Source organism: Microcaecilia unicolor, chromosome 6 (genome assembly GCF_901765095.1).
Source record: "Microcaecilia unicolor chromosome 6, aMicUni1.1, whole genome shotgun sequence".
Lineage (NCBI taxonomy): Eukaryota > Metazoa > Chordata > Amphibia > Gymnophiona > Siphonopidae > Microcaecilia > Microcaecilia unicolor.
The window spans coordinates 210088095-210109020 of NC_044036.1; the positions used below are offsets into that span (position 1 = coordinate 210088095).

A 20926-nucleotide genomic window follows, 5' to 3' on the forward strand; every position below is an offset into this window, starting at 1 on the left:
TCATGGGTTCTGTCACCACTTACTTGAGTACAGCTCCTTCAAAGGCATCAAGACTTCTTTCTGATTTTGCAGATGGGTAGGGTGGTACATTGCAATCAAAAGAATCTCCAATAGCTAAGTTATTTCTAGATACTTTTCTATATTTCATTTCTTGGCTGTAGTTTTGTTTAGATTTACTGCTGCCCATCTTCACCTCTATTGCTTAGCTATTGTGATTCTGCTAGATGCATACTTGAAAAAACAAACAAAAAGCTCCTTATGTTGCCATGCTCTCTTCAAAAGAGAACAGGGCTTCTAACTTCTGCACTGCAATCTGTTAATACACTGCTTCATTTTAAGATATTAGCTTTAAACAGTTTCTGGTTGCTCTATATTTTCCCTGCTGATTTTAATAGATAAGAGATTAAGTAACTCCCTCAGGAGTCAACAAGGCAGCAATCCATCCCCACTTCCACAAAGAATCAAACCACCTAGGAATAAATGCATTACTGTGGACTGTGGCAGGGTACAAACTATGCTTCAGCCAATAGGCCTGCATAAGGAGTCTGAACAAATGTCAATGATATGCATAAGATATGGTAAGATCACACACCAAACGGGAACTCACACTCAGAAGTTCACTGTATCTACTTATCCATCTGGAATCATTAAAATAAACGCTCCATGCAAACATCAAACTTCTGGCTTAATCGTCAATAACTGCATATCTTACACACATCATTAACATTTGTTCAGACTCCTGATGCAGGCCTAGTGGCCGAAACATGGCCCATGTCGAATCTATTTTTAATCTACAATAAAGAACTGTTCAGTTCCAATAGTGCATTTTTGTCACACCTCCACTGTACTGTTTTCTCTGATTAGAGATTTGTGGAGGGCTGTTCTTCTGTTTCCTCTTTACGGTACAACCTATCACACAGAAACACCCACTTCCACAAAGAATATCCCTAAAAAAATACCTTCTCTGCCTTGGGAAATGATGCTCCAAAAACAGAAACTGAAGTGATTTCAGAAAAGAAGAGTGATATTCAATTACCAAAAATCTCTCAGGTAATGTCACAAGAGCTCAAAACAGAAAACTGCTACTGCTAGGAGACTCCATTATTAGAGGAATCATCTTGGGATCACAGTATATGGAACAGAAAAAGGTTAAGGGTGCAATTCTGTAACTGGGTGCCTGAGGATGCGCAGGAGTTTATTATATAACTTGTAAAAAAGGTCCGTTTCTGACACAAATGAAACGGGCGCTAGCAAGGTTTTCCTCGGAGTGTTTATGTTTGAGAGAGTGTGAATGTGCGACAGAGAGAGTGTGAATGTGTGCGAGTGTGTGACAGAGAGAGAGAGAGACAGAGTGAGACTGGGTGCGAGTGTGTCAGAGAGAGAGAGTGTGCGAGTGTGTGACAGAGAGAGAGAGAGACAGAGTGAGACTGGGTGCGAGTGTGTCAGAGAGAGAGAGAGAGAGAGAGAGAGAGAGAGAGAGTGTGCGCGCGCGCCAGGGGCCCCCCTCCCTTCCATCCCTCCCCTCCTCCCAGTTCCAGGGTCGTTCCCTCCCTCCCTTCGACTTTCAGGGTCGTCCCCTCCCTTCCTCCGAGTGTCAGGGTCCCCTCCCTTCCTCCGAGTGTCAGGGTCCCCTCCCTCCGATTTTCAGGGTCCCCTCCCTCTTCCCTCCGAGGTTCAAGCTCCCTCCCTCCCAAGGAGTCGTGCCCACACACCCTCCCAGGGGGCCCGGAGAGGCAGCCGCAGTTGTCGCCTGCTTTTCTCCTCTTTCGCGCCGCTCCGACTCCTGAGGTCCCCCGCACCCAGCACAGGAACGTACACCGGCTCGGCACAGCAGCACGCTCTCTGTGGCTCTGCCCCCTCCGCTGACGCCCAAGGACGACTCCGACCTTTCTTTCCCTGCCATTGGTCACAACGCTGTCGGCTACTCCGCCCCTCAACTCTTCTGTTTCTTTCAAGCTCTGCCTCTGTGCCCTGCCCCTTTCAACCCTCCTCCGGCTCTGGCGTTCTATGGGACATCAGCCTGATCTACGGAGCCTAGCAGACCAACTGTAAAGAAAGCCACGGACACAGGCAGCAAGATAGAATTTTGGAGGTGAGAATTATTATATAGGACAGCATCTGGGTACCCAGGTTCTATTACAGAATGCTAATGTAACCCGGTATCGACATGCCTGACATTTACCCAACTGCAGTTACACCAGCTGTAGAGCTGGCTGTGCTACGCCTCTTATGTGCATCTTTAGTGTGCAAGGGGGGCATAAATGCATGTTTCTAGATTATTGAATTGCTCTTTAAATGCCTTCCAGGATCCTCAGCCAGCAGGAACACAAATCAAATTGTTAGTGAAATCAAAGAAGAAAGCAAAGATTCAAAAACTGACATTATCCACCTGTGAACAAATGACTTGTCCAGAAATTGCAGTGCTGCAAAACAGAGACTTCAAAATTTGGGACAGTCTTAAACCCATAGTCAATATTTAATATTTGCGGTTCTAGGTATTCATGGTAAGAGATGGCTTTGGTCTGTTTTGAAGTAAAAGCAGTATAGGAAGATAAAATAAACTATAACTATATACTGAGCTTCAAAACGTGGTTCCCAACCTGATGCAAGCAAGAAAGTTTTAGATATATAACCTAATCTAAGCCACTGCTTTGGCTCTCTGTCACCAAGTCCTTGTTCTTTTTGTCTACCTTCCCCCCAATACTGAGTCCCTGTGCTTTCACTGCTCTCCTAATCAGTCCCCACTACCTGTTGGCTCCCCGCCCCCCCTCCCCCGCCAATCCCTGAGTCACATCCCTCCTCTGCTTTTCCCTACCAATGTTTCATGTTTATTCTGCTCTCCCCCTTGCACTTTCTATCCTTCCTCTGCTCACCATCCCCAGTACTTAAGTCTCATCCTTCCTCTAATCACCTCTTTTCCCAGTCAATGTTTTCCACCAAATCTCTAAATCCCTCTCTAATTCCCTAACAACTCATCATCTGCAACCCAATTTGGCTACTGCTTAGAAGTTAGGACACGGCTTGTGCCTCCTTCCTCCTGTATCTGCACAATGTCTGATCTGAGGGACTCTGTATACACAAAGCCTTGCACAGTTAAAACATCAGCTGTTTGAACCACATGCAGCCTGTGTGATTCAAACAGCTGATGTTCGAAATGTGTGTTGGATTATTTGTAGTAAATAATTAGCAGATCTTAGTACACACAGCTTCAGCTTTAGAAATGTTAATTTCTTTCTTCATCTCTCTCTCATTCACCCCTGAATAATTCACTGCTGAGTCACTTTAAAGTTGAAGTAACAAAACATCTGTTTACTCACAGTTTGCAGTTAGATTATAATCAGACAGGCTTATATATACATATTACTATACATTTGTATTATCAGCTCCTTCCATGTGCTTAGATGGTAATGGATGCTCACACCACCATAGATCCTCTCAGGTTAGGAGAGATCATGAGCTCCATGTGCTCCATGTGCTGCATCTGCTGCATCTATCCCCCACAGGAAGTTGCATAGCTGTGTGACCTCTCTAAGTAATTCACATCAGAGGTCACAGAGTAATCACAGAGAAATAATAGGTGACAGGCAATGCATGTAAAATACAATTACATTCCAACAAACCCCTTCTCATGCATAACTGTCATGCAATTATTTATTCATACAAAGTCCAAGCTTTATACGCAGATTCACAAAATGTTCTCTGGGTAACGGTTTGGTCATGATGTCAGCTGTCATCTCACTGGTGTGACAATAGTGTAGACTGATGACCCCTTCTTTTGCCAACTCTCGCACGTTGTGGTATTTCGTTGCGATGTGCTTGGTGCGTGACTGAACCTTGTCATTCTGTGACAGTCGGATGCAGCTCTGATTATCTTCCATTATCTGGATTGGTCTCTTTTCAGCTATTCCGAAATCCAGCAAAAGTTTTTCAATCCACATCAGTTCTCTGCACGCTTCCGATACGGCCACATATTCAGCTTCTGTAGAAGACAAACTCACAATACTTTGTTTATGACTGGCCCATGAAATTTGTACATTTCCATACATAAACACATATCCACTTGTGGATTTATAATCAGAATGATCCCCTGCCCAATCTGAATCACAGTAACATATTAGTTTTGGATTACTATTGGCTGAAACCTTTAATTTACAATCAATGGTACCCTTTAAATACCTTACCATCCTTTTAACTGCAGTCCAATCTGATTTGGTAGGTGAGCTGACCCTTCTGCTCAAAATTCCTACTGCATTTGCTATATCAGCCCTGTATGTGGTAGTTAGATATAAAAGCTTACCTATGGCTGATCTATATTGGATGTTATCTGGTAAAGGTTCTCTTACTGTTTCATCCTTCAGAAAATCAGTGATCATGGGAGTGCTTACAACTTGGGCATCTTGCATACCTAAACTTTCAATAAGCTCATTTATTTTCTGCTTCTGGCTTAGAAGATAAGAACCATCATTTTGTTTCTCAATTTCTATACCAAGATAGTATGACACATTACCCAGTTCTTTTATCTCAACATTGAGGTTTAAACACTTTACAATGTCCTTGTACTCTTGCTCACTTTCGCTTGCAATGAGCAGATCATCAACAAAAGCTAAAATGTATGCATATTGTCCATTTGTGCACCTAGTGTACAAACATTTATCTGCTTCACCTTGCTTAAATCCTAAATTTGTCAATATTTCATGCAATTTATCATTCCAACATTTTGCACTTTGCTTTAATCCATAAAGACCTTTGTTTAATTTACACACTAGCTGTCTTTGTTTTGTATTTATGAAACCTGTTGGCTGTTCCATGTACAAGTCTTCAGTTATATCTCCGTGAAGAAACGCTGTTTTCACATCAATGTGGTTGACTTGCATGCCTTTTGAGACTGCAATGCTCAGAAGTGTTCTGATTGTCGTGTGTTTCACTACAGGTGCAAACACTTCATCAAAATCTTCTCCATATTTTTGAAGATATCCCTTTGCCACTAATCTGGCTTTATACCTTTCCACTTTTCCTTGTGCATTCCTTTTTAACTTGAATACCCATTTGCATCCTATAGCTTTCTTGCCAGGAGGTAATTTTGTAAGAATCCAAGTATTATTTTTATCCAATGCATCAATTTCTTCTTGTGCAGCTTTATGCCATTCAGCAGCTTCTTCTGCTGGCATTTTCTCAATCTCATCCCATGTTAAGGGCTCTTGAGCTTCTGCTGACTTTGTTAGGTAAGACAGTCTTGGGGGTGGAACACCTTTGTTTTCCCTGGATGAGCGTCTGACAACAGGTTGGTCTGACCTTTCCGCATCCTCTAAATCTGAGAGTTCTTCTCCAATTGATTCCCCTTCTCCAACTGTACTGTCTTCTTCAATGATCCTTTCTGTGTCTGCTTCCTCTGCCTGTTCCTCGTTAGATACAGATGAGTTGCTTTCAGACATCTGCCTTGGTATGGCATTTATATACACTGGCATGTCTATTATGGTTCTAGTTTCATATTCTGGATGATAAGGCTCATCTGGGATAATCCAGCCTTTATCAACCCTTTTGTTTTCATCAAAATATGTAACATGTCTTATGCCAACAATGCCAGTTTTCAGATTCAAAATTCTATATCCTTTGTGTCCTGGAGCATAGCCAACTAAAATGCCCCTTTCTGTTGTGGAATCCAGCTTATGCCTTCTTTGCTTTGGTACATGAGCATATGCTGTACTTCCAAATGTTCTTATGTGTGACAGGTTTGGCTTCCTACCATGCCATGTCTCATGTGGTGTGCGCTCAGCGCCTTTAGTTGGCATTCTGTTTTGTAGGTACACTGCTGTGAGAATGGCTTCCCCCCATAGTCTTTTAGGGAGATTGCTATCTGACAGCATACATCTGGTCATTTCCACAAGTGACCTAAATTTTCTCTCTGCAACAGAATTTTGCTCTGGTGTGTAAGCTACTGTTGTGATATGTTGAATGCCTTCTTGTTCTAGAAATGTGCGCATGCTTTGTGAAATGAACTCACCACCATTGTCGGTCTGAAGAACCTTTGGTTTTCTTTCAAATTTATTGCTCACCATGGCTACGTATTTCTTCAGCATGTCTGTGACTTGACTTTTCTCTTTCAGCAAATAGGCCACACAATATCTAGAGAAATCATCCAAGAATATTAGCACAAATCTGTTATTTCCCAATGATGGGATATTAAACGGTCCACATAAGTCACTGTGTATTAAGTCCAGCACTTTATTACTCCTATTTCCTGTGTATGCAGGAAATGAGGGTCTCACACCTTTTTGAGTAACACAGTCTATGCATTTCTCCATTTTACCAGCATCTGCACTTATCTGAATGCCGGTGGCCAGTTGCTTACTGTAAAGATCCTGGATCACCTTAGAATCACGATGTCCCAGGCGGCGGTGCCAGATTTCCAGACTACATTTACCATCATTCTTCCTTACTTGCGCCAGATGTGAGGCTTCACCTGAAATGTTCAGCTTATAAACATCATTATGCATAAAAGCTTCAGCATACACTTCATCATTTTTAGAGATTGTGCACTTACTGTTTTCAAAATGAATCGCAAATCCCTTCTTATCTAATGTAGATACACTAAGCATATTGCAAACTGCTTGGGGAATATACAAGACATCACTTACAGGAATTTCTTTAACTTCATTAGACACTTTGCATTTTAAGAATCCAATACCTTTTGCTTGGATCTTAGCAGTCCCTGCGTTTGCAGTTTTAAGAATACCTTCCTCTGGACACATTTCCTGAAAGAAATCCTTACAATTGGTTAAATGGCATGTGCTCCCCGAATCCAAAATCCAAGTACTTTCATTTGAATTATTATTTACCATAGTCAAAGATTTTTCTGCCATTAGAAAGCCCTTGTGTTTATCTTTGTCCTTCATACATTTCCTGGTTTGAAAATTCTTTAGTTCCATTGGCTTAGGTGAGCTAGAGGGAGTGTTTTGTGTTTCCTTACACCATTTAGATACGTGTCCCTCCTTTCCACATGAGTAGCAAATCAGCTTGCCCTTGGGTGGAGTTTTCCCATAGCTCCGCCTTCCTCTGTTCTTTGCCAAGAAATTTGTTTCATTTCTCTCTGACTGACTTTGAGAACACATCTCCTCAGAATCATTTATTATGCATTCCTGCCTTAGTTTTGATGTTGTCTGTTCAAAAGATTGCCCTTCAATGGCCTCATTTACAGACCTAAAAACATCAAACTTCTTTGATAGTGAGGTAAAAAGAAATGCTCTTTTCAATGCATCACACATGGGAATTCCAGAAAGTTCTAACTTTTGAAAAGAAGACATAAGATGCATAATGTGATCATTACATTTACTTTTATCCCTTAATTTGGTTTCATTCAACTCTGCTAACCAAATTGGTTGCTGCTTTGCATATGTAGTTGCATACATAGTTCTTAGTTTATATAAAATGTCCTTTGGTGTATCTTTTCCCTCCACTAATATGGCTTGTTTCTCTGAGAGAGCTTCCAAAAGCATGCACTTCACATAATAGTTTGCATTGTCCCATTCAGCCATATTTTCAGCTGTTCTGTCTTGGTCTAAGCATATATGTAATCTTTTTGCTCGAAGGAGACATATGAATCTTAGTTCCCACTGCTGATAATTAAACTCAGTTAATCTAGGCACCTTGAGAGAGTAGAACAATGGTGAATTTCTTCCCTCAGCCATTTTCTTAGCCTTCTGTCTGCTGTGTGGGGGGAGAGAGAGACAGACTGAATCTTTCCTTTAAAACTTAAGAGAAAAATGTGGCCTTTTTTTCTGCCTGGTAATATTTCTCTTCTTTTTCAATTCCTGAGCCTGGGCCCATAACCCTTTTGTTGGATTATTTGTAGTAAATAATTAGCAGATCTTAGTACACACAGCTTCAGCTTTAGAAATGTTAATTTCTTTCTTCATCTCTCTCTCATTCACCCCTGAATAATTCACTGCTGAGTCACTTTAAAGTTGAAGTAACAAAACATCTGTTTACTCACAGTTTGCAGTTAGATTATAATCAGACAGGCTTATATATACATATTACTATACATTTGTATTATCAGCTCCTTCCATGTGCTTAGATGGTAATGGATGCTCACACCACCATAGATCCTCTCAGGTTAGGAGAGATCATGAGCTCCATGTGCTCCATGTGCTGCATCTGCTGCATCTATCCCCCACAGGAAGTTGCATAGCTGTGTGACCTCTCTAAGTAATTCACATCAGAGGTCACAGAGTAATCACAGAGAAATAATAGGTGACAGGCAATGCATGTAAAATACAATTACATTCCAACAATGTGAAGGGTACCACAGCTGCTGTGCTCCATGGTTCATACAGCAAATATTTATTTGGATTCTGCTCACACCTTTTTCAGTAGTAGCTCAAGGTGAGTTACATTCAGGTACACTGGGTATTTCTCTGTCCCTGGAGGGCTCACAATCTAAGTTTGTACCTGAGGGAAAGGGGAAAAAGAAATGAGACTTGATATACCACCTTTCTGAGGTTTTTGCAACTACATTCAAAGCGGTTTACATATATTCAGGTATTTATTTTGTACCAGGGGCAATGGAGGGTTAGGTGACTTGCCCAAGATCACAAGGAGCAGCAGTGGGGACGGAAGAGGCCACCTCTGGATGTCAAGACCTGTGCTCTAACCACTAGGTCACTCATCAACTCCATTAATATATTAATCACAGCAGCAGGATGAAGGTGGTACCTACTGCATTTGAACTTAGAAGCAGCAGCCAGACTGGGTTATAGGTGCTGGTCAAGGAAGGGAGTGAATTGTGGTAAGCCATTCTGAAGATGCCTATGGATTTGGTCTGGAAGCCAGAAGTTGGCATTTATATTAGCCAGATTTCTGTCATGCTAGTTGCCTTTTATGAAAACTAAGCCAGCAAAATACTGGCTAACTGGCAACCCTAAAACAAGAGGATGGATTACTAGAATTAGAAAGGCCTGAATTCTCTCAAAAATTAAATCTCTGAAAAGCATATAAAAATCCACTTACATGGAGTTGAACATTCCCATAAGTGCAGTGAAGCAAAACCCAATGGCAAACATAGATTTCATTCTGACCTGTAATCCAACAGGGAAAGGTGTGTTTTAATAAACCTACACATACATTTTTGTATACAGCAACAATAAGCAAGGTATGCTGGGTAGATTCCTGGCCTGGCAACAAAGTCTTAAAGCCCAGTCAGTTTCTGTACCACTTGCTAAGCAACCCAGGCATACACACTGCCATCGAGCATTTGAAAGCCCCTTCATGTTTTTTATCCTTATTTCTTTTAGTAAAATCATACGGTTTAACTTTTTAAATCTACAAATATAGTCAACATAAACTACACTATATTGTCCCATCCCCCAACACAGTGCGCACAGAACACAAGAACTCACATACAAACAGGGTACTTTTATGAAGCAAATGCTAACATTTATGCATTAGTTAGGTGTATAAAGGTCTGAAATACTAGCATATATGTTTATATATGCCAAAGTTTATCTAATCGCTATTCTGTAAGTAAGCGCATTATCTTCAAGAGCATGTAATTTAAAGTTGGGCATACACGCATGGTGCCTGAGCGTAGCATGACCAGAGGTACATTTTAGTGCATAATTTACAGAATACTATAAGTTACAGGTGTATCTCCCAAAACTAGGCGCAAGCATTTACACCAGCTCAATGGCTGACCTAAGTGCTTACATATAAGTGCATATATATCTGGTTATGCTGGAGTTCTATAAAGGAAAGTAGGCGGTTACTATTCTTTAAAAAATATGAAACAAATCAGGCAACCTCTGAGTGCCTATATAGGCAACTCTGCTTGACAAATTATAAGCTAGTATCAATAATTCAAAATCCATTATAATATGATACATTTGTATTGGGAAAGGAAGATTACGGGGTTAATTCAAAACAAACCTTCATTTTTGGTTGTCATTGTTTAATGACAAGATCTGTTCTAGCCAAAAGATAGAAAATCAACCCACCTCCCTCCATTGATTAATGACTATAAAAACTCTTAGATGTACAGAGAAAGCAAAAGATACATACCTGTAGCAAGTATTCTCCGAGGACAGCAGGCTGATTGTTCTCACTGATGGGTTGATGTCAGACGGCAGCCCCAGGTCCGGAATTCTTTCTAGCAACAAAGTTTGCTAGAGCACTCGTGCGCAAACCGCGCATGCGCGGCTGTTTTCCCGCCCATCGCGCGAACGTGCCCCTCAGTCAACTTACAAAGCAAGACATGGGAAGAGACAACTCCAAAGGGGAGGCGGACGGGTTGGTAAAAACAATCAGCCTGCTGTCCTCGGAGAATACCTGCTACAGGTATGTATCTTTCGCTTTCTCCGAGGACAAGTAGGCTGCTTGTTCTCACTGATAGAGTACCCCTAGCCCCCAGGCTCACTCAAAACTAAGAACATTGGTCAATTGGGCCTCGCAACGGCGAGGACATAACATAGATTGACCTGAAAAATAACAACTAACTGAGAGTGCAGCCTGGAACAGAACAAAAATGGGCCTAGGAGGGTGGAGTTGGATTCTAAACCCTGAACAGATTCTGCAGCACCGACTGCCCAAAACGACTGTTGCGTCGGGTATCCTGCTCAAGGCAGTAATGAGATGTGAATGTGTGGACAGATGACCACGTTGCAGCCTTGCAAATCTCTTCTATAGTGGCTGACTTCAAGTGGGCCACTGACGCTGCCATGGCTCTAACACTATGAGCCGTGATATGACCCTCAAGAGTCAACCCAGCTTAGGAATAAGTGAAGGAAATGCAATCTGCTAGTCCAGTGATGTCGAATCTTTCAGAGACCGAGTGCCCAAACAGCAACCCAAAATCTAATTATTTATCGCAAAGTGCCGGTACTCATTATGGGCGGGGTCACCACATATGACTCCACCCCTATGATAACCACACCCCCTTACACCAGCCATGGCACATATAAACAGACATCATTGAAAATATTATACTAGTATAGGAGAAAAAAATAACATGATTTTCTTTCATTATAAATCATTTCTGTAAGTTGTTACAGCTCCAGTATACCCAGTGCAAAATAAGACAGCAGATGTAAATTCTTAAATTGGACATATTCCAAACACTAAAATGAAAATAAAATTATTTTTTTCTACCTTTGTCTGGTGATTTTGTTTTTCTATCCATATTGGTCCTAGTCGCTGATTCTGCTGCTCTCTATCTGTTCTCTTAACTCCGTTTCCAGGGCTTCCTTTCCATTTATTTCTTTACTTTCCTCCTTTCTTCTTCATTTCTTGCCCTCCCATCCATTTCCAGCAACCCTCCTCTCCCCTCCAGCCACAAATGTCCAGTCACCCTCCTCTCCAGCCACCCTCCTCCAGCTGCCCATGTCCAGCCACCCTCCTCTCTCCCCTGCCCTCCCCTCCAGCCACCCATGTCCAGCCACCCTCCTCTCCCCCCTGCCCTCCCAGCGGCAGGCCTCCCTCCCACCCAGCATCAGGCAGGCAGGCAGGCCTCCCTCCCACCCAGCACCAGGCCTCCCTCCCGGCCACTCAGCACTAGGCCAACCAGCACCAGGCCTCCCTCCCGGCCACCCAGCACGAGGCCACCCACCCAGCACCAGGCCAGCACCAAGCCTGCCACCCAGCACCAGGCCTGCCTCCCACCCAGCACCAAGCCTCCCACTCACCCAGCACCAGGCCTCCCACCAAGCACCAGGCCATCCACCCACCCAGCACTCCCACCCAGCACCAGGCCACACTCCCTCCCACCCAAGCACCAGGCCACCCACCCAGGCCTCCCTTCCACCCACCCTAACAGGAAATGAGGATGGGACCAGAGTTTGAGAGACGGAAGGCTGAAGGCGCACCGAACCAGCAGCACGCTTTTCACTGCTACTGCTGACGCCACCTTAACCCCGACAAGGGAAGACTTTTAAATTTCGTGCTCGGAGGGAGGGATGGAGGCCGGGCGGGCTGGTGCCGGGTGGGAGGGAGGGAGGGAGGAAGGAATGCTTGACACCGGGTGGGATGGAGGGAGGGCAGGAACGGGCTGAGGCGACGGGCAGCACGTGTGCCAACAGAGGGGGCTCTGCGTGCCCTCTCTGGCACGCGTGCCATAGGTTCGCCATCACTGTGCTAGTCAATTGGAAATGGTGCGTTTCCCGACAGCCACTCCCCTTCTGGGGATCAAAAGAAACAAACATTTGGGCGGACTGTCTGAATGGGCTTGTCCGCTCCAGATAGAAGGCCAATGCTCTTTTGCAGTCCAATGTGTGCAACTGACGTTCAGCAGGGCGAGTATGAGGACGGGGAAAGAATGTTGGCAAGACAATTGACTGGTTCAGATGGAACTCAGACACCACCTTGGGCAAGAACTTAGGATGAGTGCGGAGGACTACTTTGTTATGATTAAATTTAGTATATGGAGCATGGGCTACCAAGGCTTGGAGCTCACTGACTCTACAAGCTGAAGTAACAGCCACCAAGAAAATGACCTTCCAGGTCAAGTACTTCAGATGGCAGGAATTCAGTGGCTCAAAAGGAGGTTTCATCAGCTGGGTGAGAACGACATTGAGATCCCATGACACTGGTGGAGGTTTGACAGGGTGCTTTGACAAAAGCAAACCTCTCATGAAGCGAACAACTAAAGGCTGTCCAGAGACAGGCTTACCTTCTACACAGTAATGGTAAGCACTAATTGCACTAAGATGAACTCTTACGGAGTTGGTCTTAAGATCAGACTCAGACAAGTGCAGAAGATATTCAAGCAGGGTCTGTGTAGGACAAGAGTGAGGGTCTAGGGCCTTGCTGTCACACCAGACGGCAAACCTCCTCCATTTAAAAGAGTAACTCTTTTTAGTGGAATCTTTCCTGGAAGCAAGCAAGACTCGGGAGACACCCTCCGACAGACCCAAGGAGGCAAAGTCTACGCTCTCAACATCCAGGCCGTGAGAGCCAGGGACCGGAGGTTGGGATGCAGAAGCGCCCCCTCGTTCTGAGTGATGAGGGTTGGAAAACACTCCAATCTCCACGGTTCTTCGGAGGACAGAAAGGAGAAGAGAGCGATCAGAATCATGGTTCCATGATCCTGCTTGAGTTTCAGCAAAGTCTTCCCCACCAAAGGTATGGGAGGATATGCATACAGGAGACCCTTGCCCCAATGTAGGAGAAAGGGGCCTGAAGTCTGAAACTTGTGATTGGTCTGAGTGGCAAAAAGATCCACTGAGGGGGTGCCCCATGCTTGGAAGGTCTTGCGTACCACGCCCACGCTGAGCAACCACTCGTGAGGTTGCATTATCCTGCTCAACCTGTCGGCCAGACTGTTATTTACACCTGCCAGATAGGTGGCTTGGAGAAACATACTGTGTCGGCAAGCCCAAAGCTCCCCTGCTTGTTGATGTAGTACATGGCAACCTGATTGAACTTGAATAATTTGATTGGACAGCCGATCTCTGAAAGCCTTCAGCGCGTTCCAGACCGCTCTCAACTCCAGGAGGTTGATCTGAAGACCGGTTTCCTGGAGGGGCCAAACTCCTTGAGTGTGGAGCCCATGGACATGAGCTCCCTACCCCAGAAGAGACGCATCCGTCGTCAGCACCTTTTGTGGCTGGGGAATTTGAAAGGCACGTCCCACGGTCAAATTGGATCGAATTGTCCATCAATAGAGGGAATTGAGAAACACTGTGGACAGCTGGATAACATCCTCTAGATCCCCCACAGCCTGATACCACTGGGAAGCTAGGGTCCATTGAGCCGATCTCATGTGAAGGCGGGCCATGGGAGTCACAGGAACTGTGGAGGCCATATGGCCCAGCAATCTCAACATCTACCGAGCTGTGATCTGCTGAGACGCTCTGACCCAAAAAACGAGGGACAGAAGATTTCTGCCCTTGCTTTGGAGAGGTAGGCGTGAGCCATCTTGAAGTCCAGCAGAGCTCCTATGAATTCTAGTTGTTGAACTGGAAGAAGATGGGACTTTGGGTAATTGATAACAAACCCGAGTAGCTCCAGGAGTTGAATAGTCATCTGCATAGACTGCTGAGCTCCTACCTCAGAAGTGCTCTTCACCAGTCAATCGTCAAGATAAGGGAAGACATGCACTCCCAGCTTGCGTAGAGACGCTGCCACTACTGCCAGGCATTTGGTGAACACCCGGGGCGCAGAGGCGAGCCCAAAGGGCAGTACACAATACTGAAAGTACTGTGTCCCCAGACGGAATCGAAGATACTGTCGGTGAGCTGGCAGTATCGGGATGTGCGTATAAGCATCAAGTCCACAGAGCATAGCCAATCGTTTTCCTGAATCAGGGGAAGAAGGGTGCCCAGGGAAAGCATCCTGAACTTTTCTCAAATTAGATATTTGTTCAGGGCCCTTGGGTCTACGATGGGACGCATCCCCCGTTTTCTTTTGCACAAGGAAGTACCTGGAATAGAACAACAGCCCTTCTTGCCCCGGTGGAACGGGCTCGACCGCATTGGCGCTGAGAAGGGCAGAGAGTTCCTCTGCAAGTTCCTGCCTGGGCTGGAAGCTGAAGGACTGAGCTCCCGGTGGACAATTTGGGGGTTTGGAGATCAAATTGAGGGAATATCCTAACCGGACTATTTGGAGAACCCACTGATCCGAGGTTACAAGAGGCCACCTTTGGTGAAAAAATTTTAACTCCCCCCGACCGGTAGATCGTACGGCACAGATACGTTTATGTCGGCTATGCTCGCCTGGAGCCAGTCAAAAGCCTGTCCCTTGCTTTTGCTGGGGAGCTGCAGGGGCCTGTTGAGGCACACGCTGTTGACGTGAACGAGCACGCTGGGGCTTAGCTTGAGCAGGTTGGCGGGAAGGAGGATTGCACCTGCGCTTATTGTAAGCATAGGGATCATTCCTCCGACCCCCGTAAAAACGTCTACTTGAAGAGGTAGATGCTGAAGGCGTCCGGTGGGAGAGTTTGTCGAATGTGGTGTCCCGCTGATGAAGCTGTTCTACCACCTGCTCGATCTTCTCGCCAAAAATGTTATCCCCCCGACAAGGAGCGTCGGCAATCTGCTGCTGGACTCGATTCTCCAGGTCAGAGGCACGCAGCCATGAGAGTCTGCGCATCACTATACCTTGAGCAGCGGCCCTAGATGTAACATCAAAAGTGTCATAAGCACCCCTGGACAGGAATTTACGACACGCCTTCAGCTGCCTGACCACCTCCTGAAAAGGCTTGGCCTGCTCCGAAGGGAGCTGATCGACCAAGTCTGCCAGTTGCTTCAAATTATTCCGCATATGAATGCTCGTGTAGAGCTGGTAGGACTGGATCTTGGCCACGAGCATAGCGGAATGAAAAGCCTTCCTCCCAAAAGAGTCCAGAGTTCTAGACTCCTGCCCTGGGGGCGCAGAGGCGTAATCCCTAGAACTCCTGGCTCTCTTGAGAGCGGAATCCACAACCCCAGAGTCATGAGGTAACTGGGTCTTCATCAACTCCTGGTCCCGTGAATCCGGGACTGGGACTCAACTTTTTTAGGGATGGTGGGATTAGTTAAAGGTTTCATCCAGTTCGCCATCAATGTCTGCTTAAGGATATTATGAAGGAGAACAGTGGATGACTCCTTAGGTGGTGAAGGATAGTCCAGGACCTCGAACATCTCAGCTCTGGGTTTATCTTCAGTAACCACTGGGAAGGGAATGGCCGTAGACATTTCCTGGACAAAGAAAGAGAAAGAAAAACTCTCAGGGGGAGAAAGCTTTCTCTCTGGCGAGGGAGTGGGATCAGAAGGAAGACCACAAGACTCCTCATCCGAGAAATATCTTGGGTCTTCCTCTGCCTCCCACGAGGCCTCTCCCTTGGTTTCAGACACGATCTCTCTGACCGCAGTCTGAAGCCGGGCCCGTCTCGATGCCGAAAAGCGATGTCCTCAATGACGGTGTCGAGAAGTAGACTCCCATGCCGACGGCGATGAAGCTCCCTCCATCGACGTCGACAGGGAAACCACTTGGGTGGCAGCCGATGCCGAAGGCCTCACCACGGACGGGGGAGCCAGCCGCCGCATCTGTCGACGGTACCGTAGGCGCAAGCACCGCTGGTACCGGAACAGCCGAACGCAGCAGCCTTTCCAGGATCCCTGGAAGAATGGCTTCGAGGCGCTCGTCAAGAGTGGCTCTGGAGAAAGGCTGGGATGCCAGTTCAGGAGTCAAAGCCCGAATCTGTTGAGGAGGCGGCGGCGGTACCGGGCTGTCCGGAGAAGTGCGCATCAACACCTCCTGAATGGAGGGTGAGCGGTCCTCCCGGCGTCAACGCTTCATGGGTGCCGAATCCTTCGGCGTCCCGGAGCTCTCGGTACCGTGATGGGAGGGGGACCTTAGCTCGAAGCATGGTCTCGGTACCCCCCCCCCCCGGTACCGACGAGGAAGACGTGGAATCCAAACGTCTCCTCAGGGTCGAGTCCAAAGAGGGTCGGTCCCATGGGCCTGCACTACAGGGGCCCTCGAGGCAGGTGGAGACCCACTGGATGGCCCACTGCTGCCAGCGTGAGATGGTCTCTGGACAGCCATTACCTGCACCCCAGATGTCGATGCACTCTCCAGTGCCGACACCAACACCGCCGATCTCAGTACCGCTGCCGACATCGACGCCGAAGGATCGGGCGAAGCATGGAGCAGGCGCTCCCACTGAGTTAATCTTGACGCTTGAGTCCGCTATTTAAGACCGCGGCACAAAGTACAAGCGTCAGGGCGATGACTCACCCCAAGACACTGAATACACGAAGTGTGTGGATCAGTGACCGAGATTGCCCGGTTGCATCGAGTGCACTTTTTGAAGCCGCTGGCGATCTTCGATGACATCGACAGAAAAATCGTGGCAGCGAAATCAAAAGACGCGACGGCGCCAAAAAAAGGGGGAAAACAAAATCCCGTACGGGCGGCTAACAGGGCCGCACAGGAAACGAAAACAAAAAAAAAACTTTCGACAAACTAGAAAGGAAGGAAGTGTAACCTTTTTTTTTTTTTTAAAGAACGAGCGTACTCGCGAAAAACAAAGAAAAAGTTGAAAAATCGCACATGTGCGGTGTGCACATGAGGGCTCTAGCAAACTTTGTTGCTAGGAAGAATTCCGGACCTGGGGCTGCCGTCGGACATCAACCCATCAGTGAGAACAAGCAGCCTGCTAGTCCTCGGAGAAAGGAATGAACTGATAACTCAGAGCCGGTATAAATGAGCTTGGAAGGAGCAGTACATGGGTGCATACGTATACAGAAGCCAGTTAGTACTATAAAAATAGGTGTGAAATAAGAGATAACGGGCATTACATCTGGATTCCTAGCTTTCTGAGTGCATACTGTAATGCTCCCTTAAGAACTAAATTATTCTTCCTTCTTAAGACTCTTTTAACCCTTTCTTCTATTTTCTTTTGTAATACTTAATAAAGCCAGCTTAATTTGATTTACTATTACTTTGTAGATTCAATTTATTTCAGGTTTTCAAGCCTAGGGTCTCAGAAGGCTTTGCCTGCCTTGGACCCTGAACATATCTTTGAAAGATACCTTGTTCCGAACCATGCATTTTTGAGCGACTGTCAGCCTTCCCCCAGGTTCTAGTTTACAAGCTGCTCTCCTTTTTAAATGCCGATGCCAGCAGCATGGTCCCACCCTGGTTAAGGTAGAGTTCTGGAATAGGCTCCCCTTTCCTTAGAATGTTGCCTGGTTCCTTACAAATCTAAAACCCTCCTCCCTGCACCATCGCCTTATCCACGTATTGAGACTCCGGAACTCTGCCTGTCTCTTGGGCGCTGTGCATGGAACGAGTAGCACTTCGGAAAACGGTAACCTAGAGGTTCTGGATTTGAGCTTTCTACATAAGAGCCTAAATCTGGCTTCCAGAACCTCTCTCCCATATTTTCCTATGTCATTGGTACCCACATGTACCAAGGACAGCCAGCTCCTTCCCAGCACTATCTAAAATCCTATCTAGGTGATGTGTGAGATCCACCACCTTCACACCAGACAGGCAAGTGACCAGGCGATCCTCATGTTCACCGGCCACCCAGCTATCAACATGCCTAACAATCGAATCACCAACTACAACAGCCATCCTAACCCTTCCCACCTGGGCAGTAGCTCCTGGAGACACATCCTCGGTGAGAGAGGATATTACATCCCCTGGTGTGAGAGGATATTACATCTCCTGGTGTGCTGATCCTGTCTACATGATTACTTCCAGCTGCTCCAGGGTGATGCTCTCCTTTTAGAAGGCCTTCCTCCTCCAAGGCAGCACAGGGGCTGCTAGATTGGAGGTGGGACTTCTCTACAACGTCCTTGCAAGCCTCCTCTATGTACCTCTGTCTCCCTCGGCTCCTTCAAGCCTGCTATTCTAGCTTCAAGAGAATGGACTCGTTCTCTGAGAGGTAGGAGCTCTTTGCATCGAGCACAAACATATGACATCTCACCATACAAAAGACTGGATAGCACCCCTTTCGCTGTTGGACTACTGTCTGCATCTTAGCATTATACAGTTATTTAATTAAAATTTCTTAAGGTACTAGGGGATATCAGATGAATATAAAGAGCCTTAAGATTGGTGTAATTTGTAATTTATTTAGGGTTTGCCTCTTAGAAACTAATTAAATGTAATTAAAACTCCCCTCTTATCCTAAATAGAATAAACTGGGCCCTTCTGTGCCTTCTAGAGACTATCTGTTAATGCTGTGGCAGAAAATTCAAGATTTAATACTAGGGAAAAAAGGTATGAAGACAAGCTAATAAAGTTTTTTTTTTTTTTTAATTCTGTGTTTATCAATATCCTACAATTTCTCTTTTAAACCCTAATCTTTAAGTTACTAAGCACAGAATAAAATAATGTCACTTACCCACAGAGTTGTCCTCTTCTCTCAAAACTTCTCAGAAAGAAAGGTAAGTGGGACCTTTCCTCTCTATACAGTTTGAATTCTAATGAACATTTGTGTACGTATCATGGTTGTTAGAAGCCCAAAGTAGAGTCACTTGGGTGCCGATGATCAGAGTTCCCCATGCTGTTTGGAACAGCGCGGGGAATTAACTTCCCAATGATCAACATTAATAACATTCAAATTAATGTGTGTTATTAGCGTTGATCATAGAGGGACGATTGTACCTGGGCATGCACTCAAGGCACAATCCTCCAGCTGAAGAGGTTTGACAGGTCCAGGCTGTCAAAAAAACAACCTGGACCTGTCAAACCTAAAACCCAACCCCCCCCCCCCCCCAAAAGCCTGGAGTTGCAGTGGACCTCCAGACCCCCAAACCCTCTCAAGCACATACCAGCCCCCCCCAACATGACATACCTCACCAAACACAAGGCCTGGAGGCCCCTCACACCCCCAACACTGAGAATACCTTGGTGGTCCAGTGGGACCACTAGCCTACTACTAAAACGCCCTCCCTCCTCTGCGGGCACCACCCTGCCCTGCCCGGTGCATCCTGGGATGCAATGGGCAGGTTTCACTTCCATATAAGGTGGCGTTCACAGACGAAGGAAAAAGTACTAGTCTCTCCCTCCTCCAAATTCAAGGTAGGTCGTCGGGAGGGTGGGGTGTCCAGGCTAGCAGTTTCACTGGACAACCAGGGTTAAAGTCCCTTGGGGGGGGGGGGCATTTAGGGACATGCACGGGAACGGGGTTTGTGGGGTTCTCGAGGGGATGGAAGCAGTTCTGCGGGGTTCCCGCGGGGACAGCAGCAGTTCCTGAGGGATTCCCATGGGGATGGAAACAATTCCTGGGGGGTTCCTGTGGAAGTGGAAGCTGCACCTGCGCTAGCCTCTCATCTACCCAGTACCAAGTTCTTTGAGTGCTGTCTCCTCCTCCTCGCTTTAACAGCACAAATGTGGAAAGTCTTCTATTAGAGACACAAATGAAGATGGAATTCAAAAAGGCATGGGATGAACACAGAGGATCTCTAATTAGAAAATGGAAGTTATAAAAAACAAACTTAAATGGCTGCATGTATGTGGATGTGTCAAGTGACGCTGTGATGAACTAGGGTCAATACCAGGCAGACTTGTATTGTCTGTGTCTCATATATGGCAATCTGGTTTAGAATGGGCTAGAAAGGGCTTAGACAGCTACTTTAGTGACTGGAACATGAGGACAGTGCTGGACAGACTTTTACAGTCTGTGTCCCACAAATGAGAAGACAAATAGAATGGGGTGGGCTTTGATGGCAACTCCTGCAGTTGGAACATAAGGATAGGGGTGGATAGACTTCTATGGTTTATGTCCCAGAAACACCAAAGAAAGCCCATATTTGCCGTCACTTACTATGTTACTATTAATCCTCTTTGCTCCCAGGCTGATACGCAGACCTCAGCTCTGACACAGGCTCGAGCATCAGATGTCACCTGGCCTACTGGCACGTGCATATGGTGACCTCTCAGCATAGAGTGCCAGTGAATCAGAGACAAGTCTTACTACTATTACTACAGTACTACAAGGCATACGCAGCGCTGCACACCATACACAAAAAAAGACAGTCCCTGCTCAAAGAGCTTACAATCTAGATAAGATATGAGACAGACAGAACAATTAAGGGTAGGGGAATAAAGAGGTGAGGATAAAGGATAGGGCAATAAGTGAGGGTACTGAGTAAGAGAGTCATGCTTAGGAGTCGAAAGCAGTAGCAAAGAGGTGGGCTTTAAGCCTAGATTTGAAGACAGCCAGAGAATAAGTGAGGGTACTGAGTAAGAGAGTCATGGTTAGGAGTCGAAAGCAGTAGCAAAGAGGTGGGCTTTAAGCCTAGATTTGAACACAGCCAGAGAATAAGTGAGGGTACTGAGTAAGAGAGTCATGGTTAGGAGTCGAAAGCAGTAGCAAAGAGGTGGGCTTTAAATGAAATGAGATTGAAGGGGGGCAGACTCAAGAAAAATGTCAGGAAGTATTTTTTCACGGAGAGAGTAGTGGATGCTTGGAATGCCCTCCCGCGGGAGGTGGTGGAAATGA

At 45.9% G+C, this 20926-nt stretch overlaps 1 protein-coding gene across 1 annotated transcript in view; it reads right to left on the reverse strand.

The window, feature by feature from the left end:
• TMCO1 (transmembrane and coiled-coil domains 1) overlaps positions 1–20926 on the reverse strand; it is a 250924-nt gene that overhangs the window by 82085 nt on the left and 147913 nt on the right. The window contains exon 5 of the mRNA XM_030207196.1: positions 9007–9074. Within this exon, the coding sequence (XP_030063056.1) occupies positions 9007–9074 (68 nt within the window). The remainder of the gene's footprint in view (positions 1–9006; positions 9075–20926) is intronic.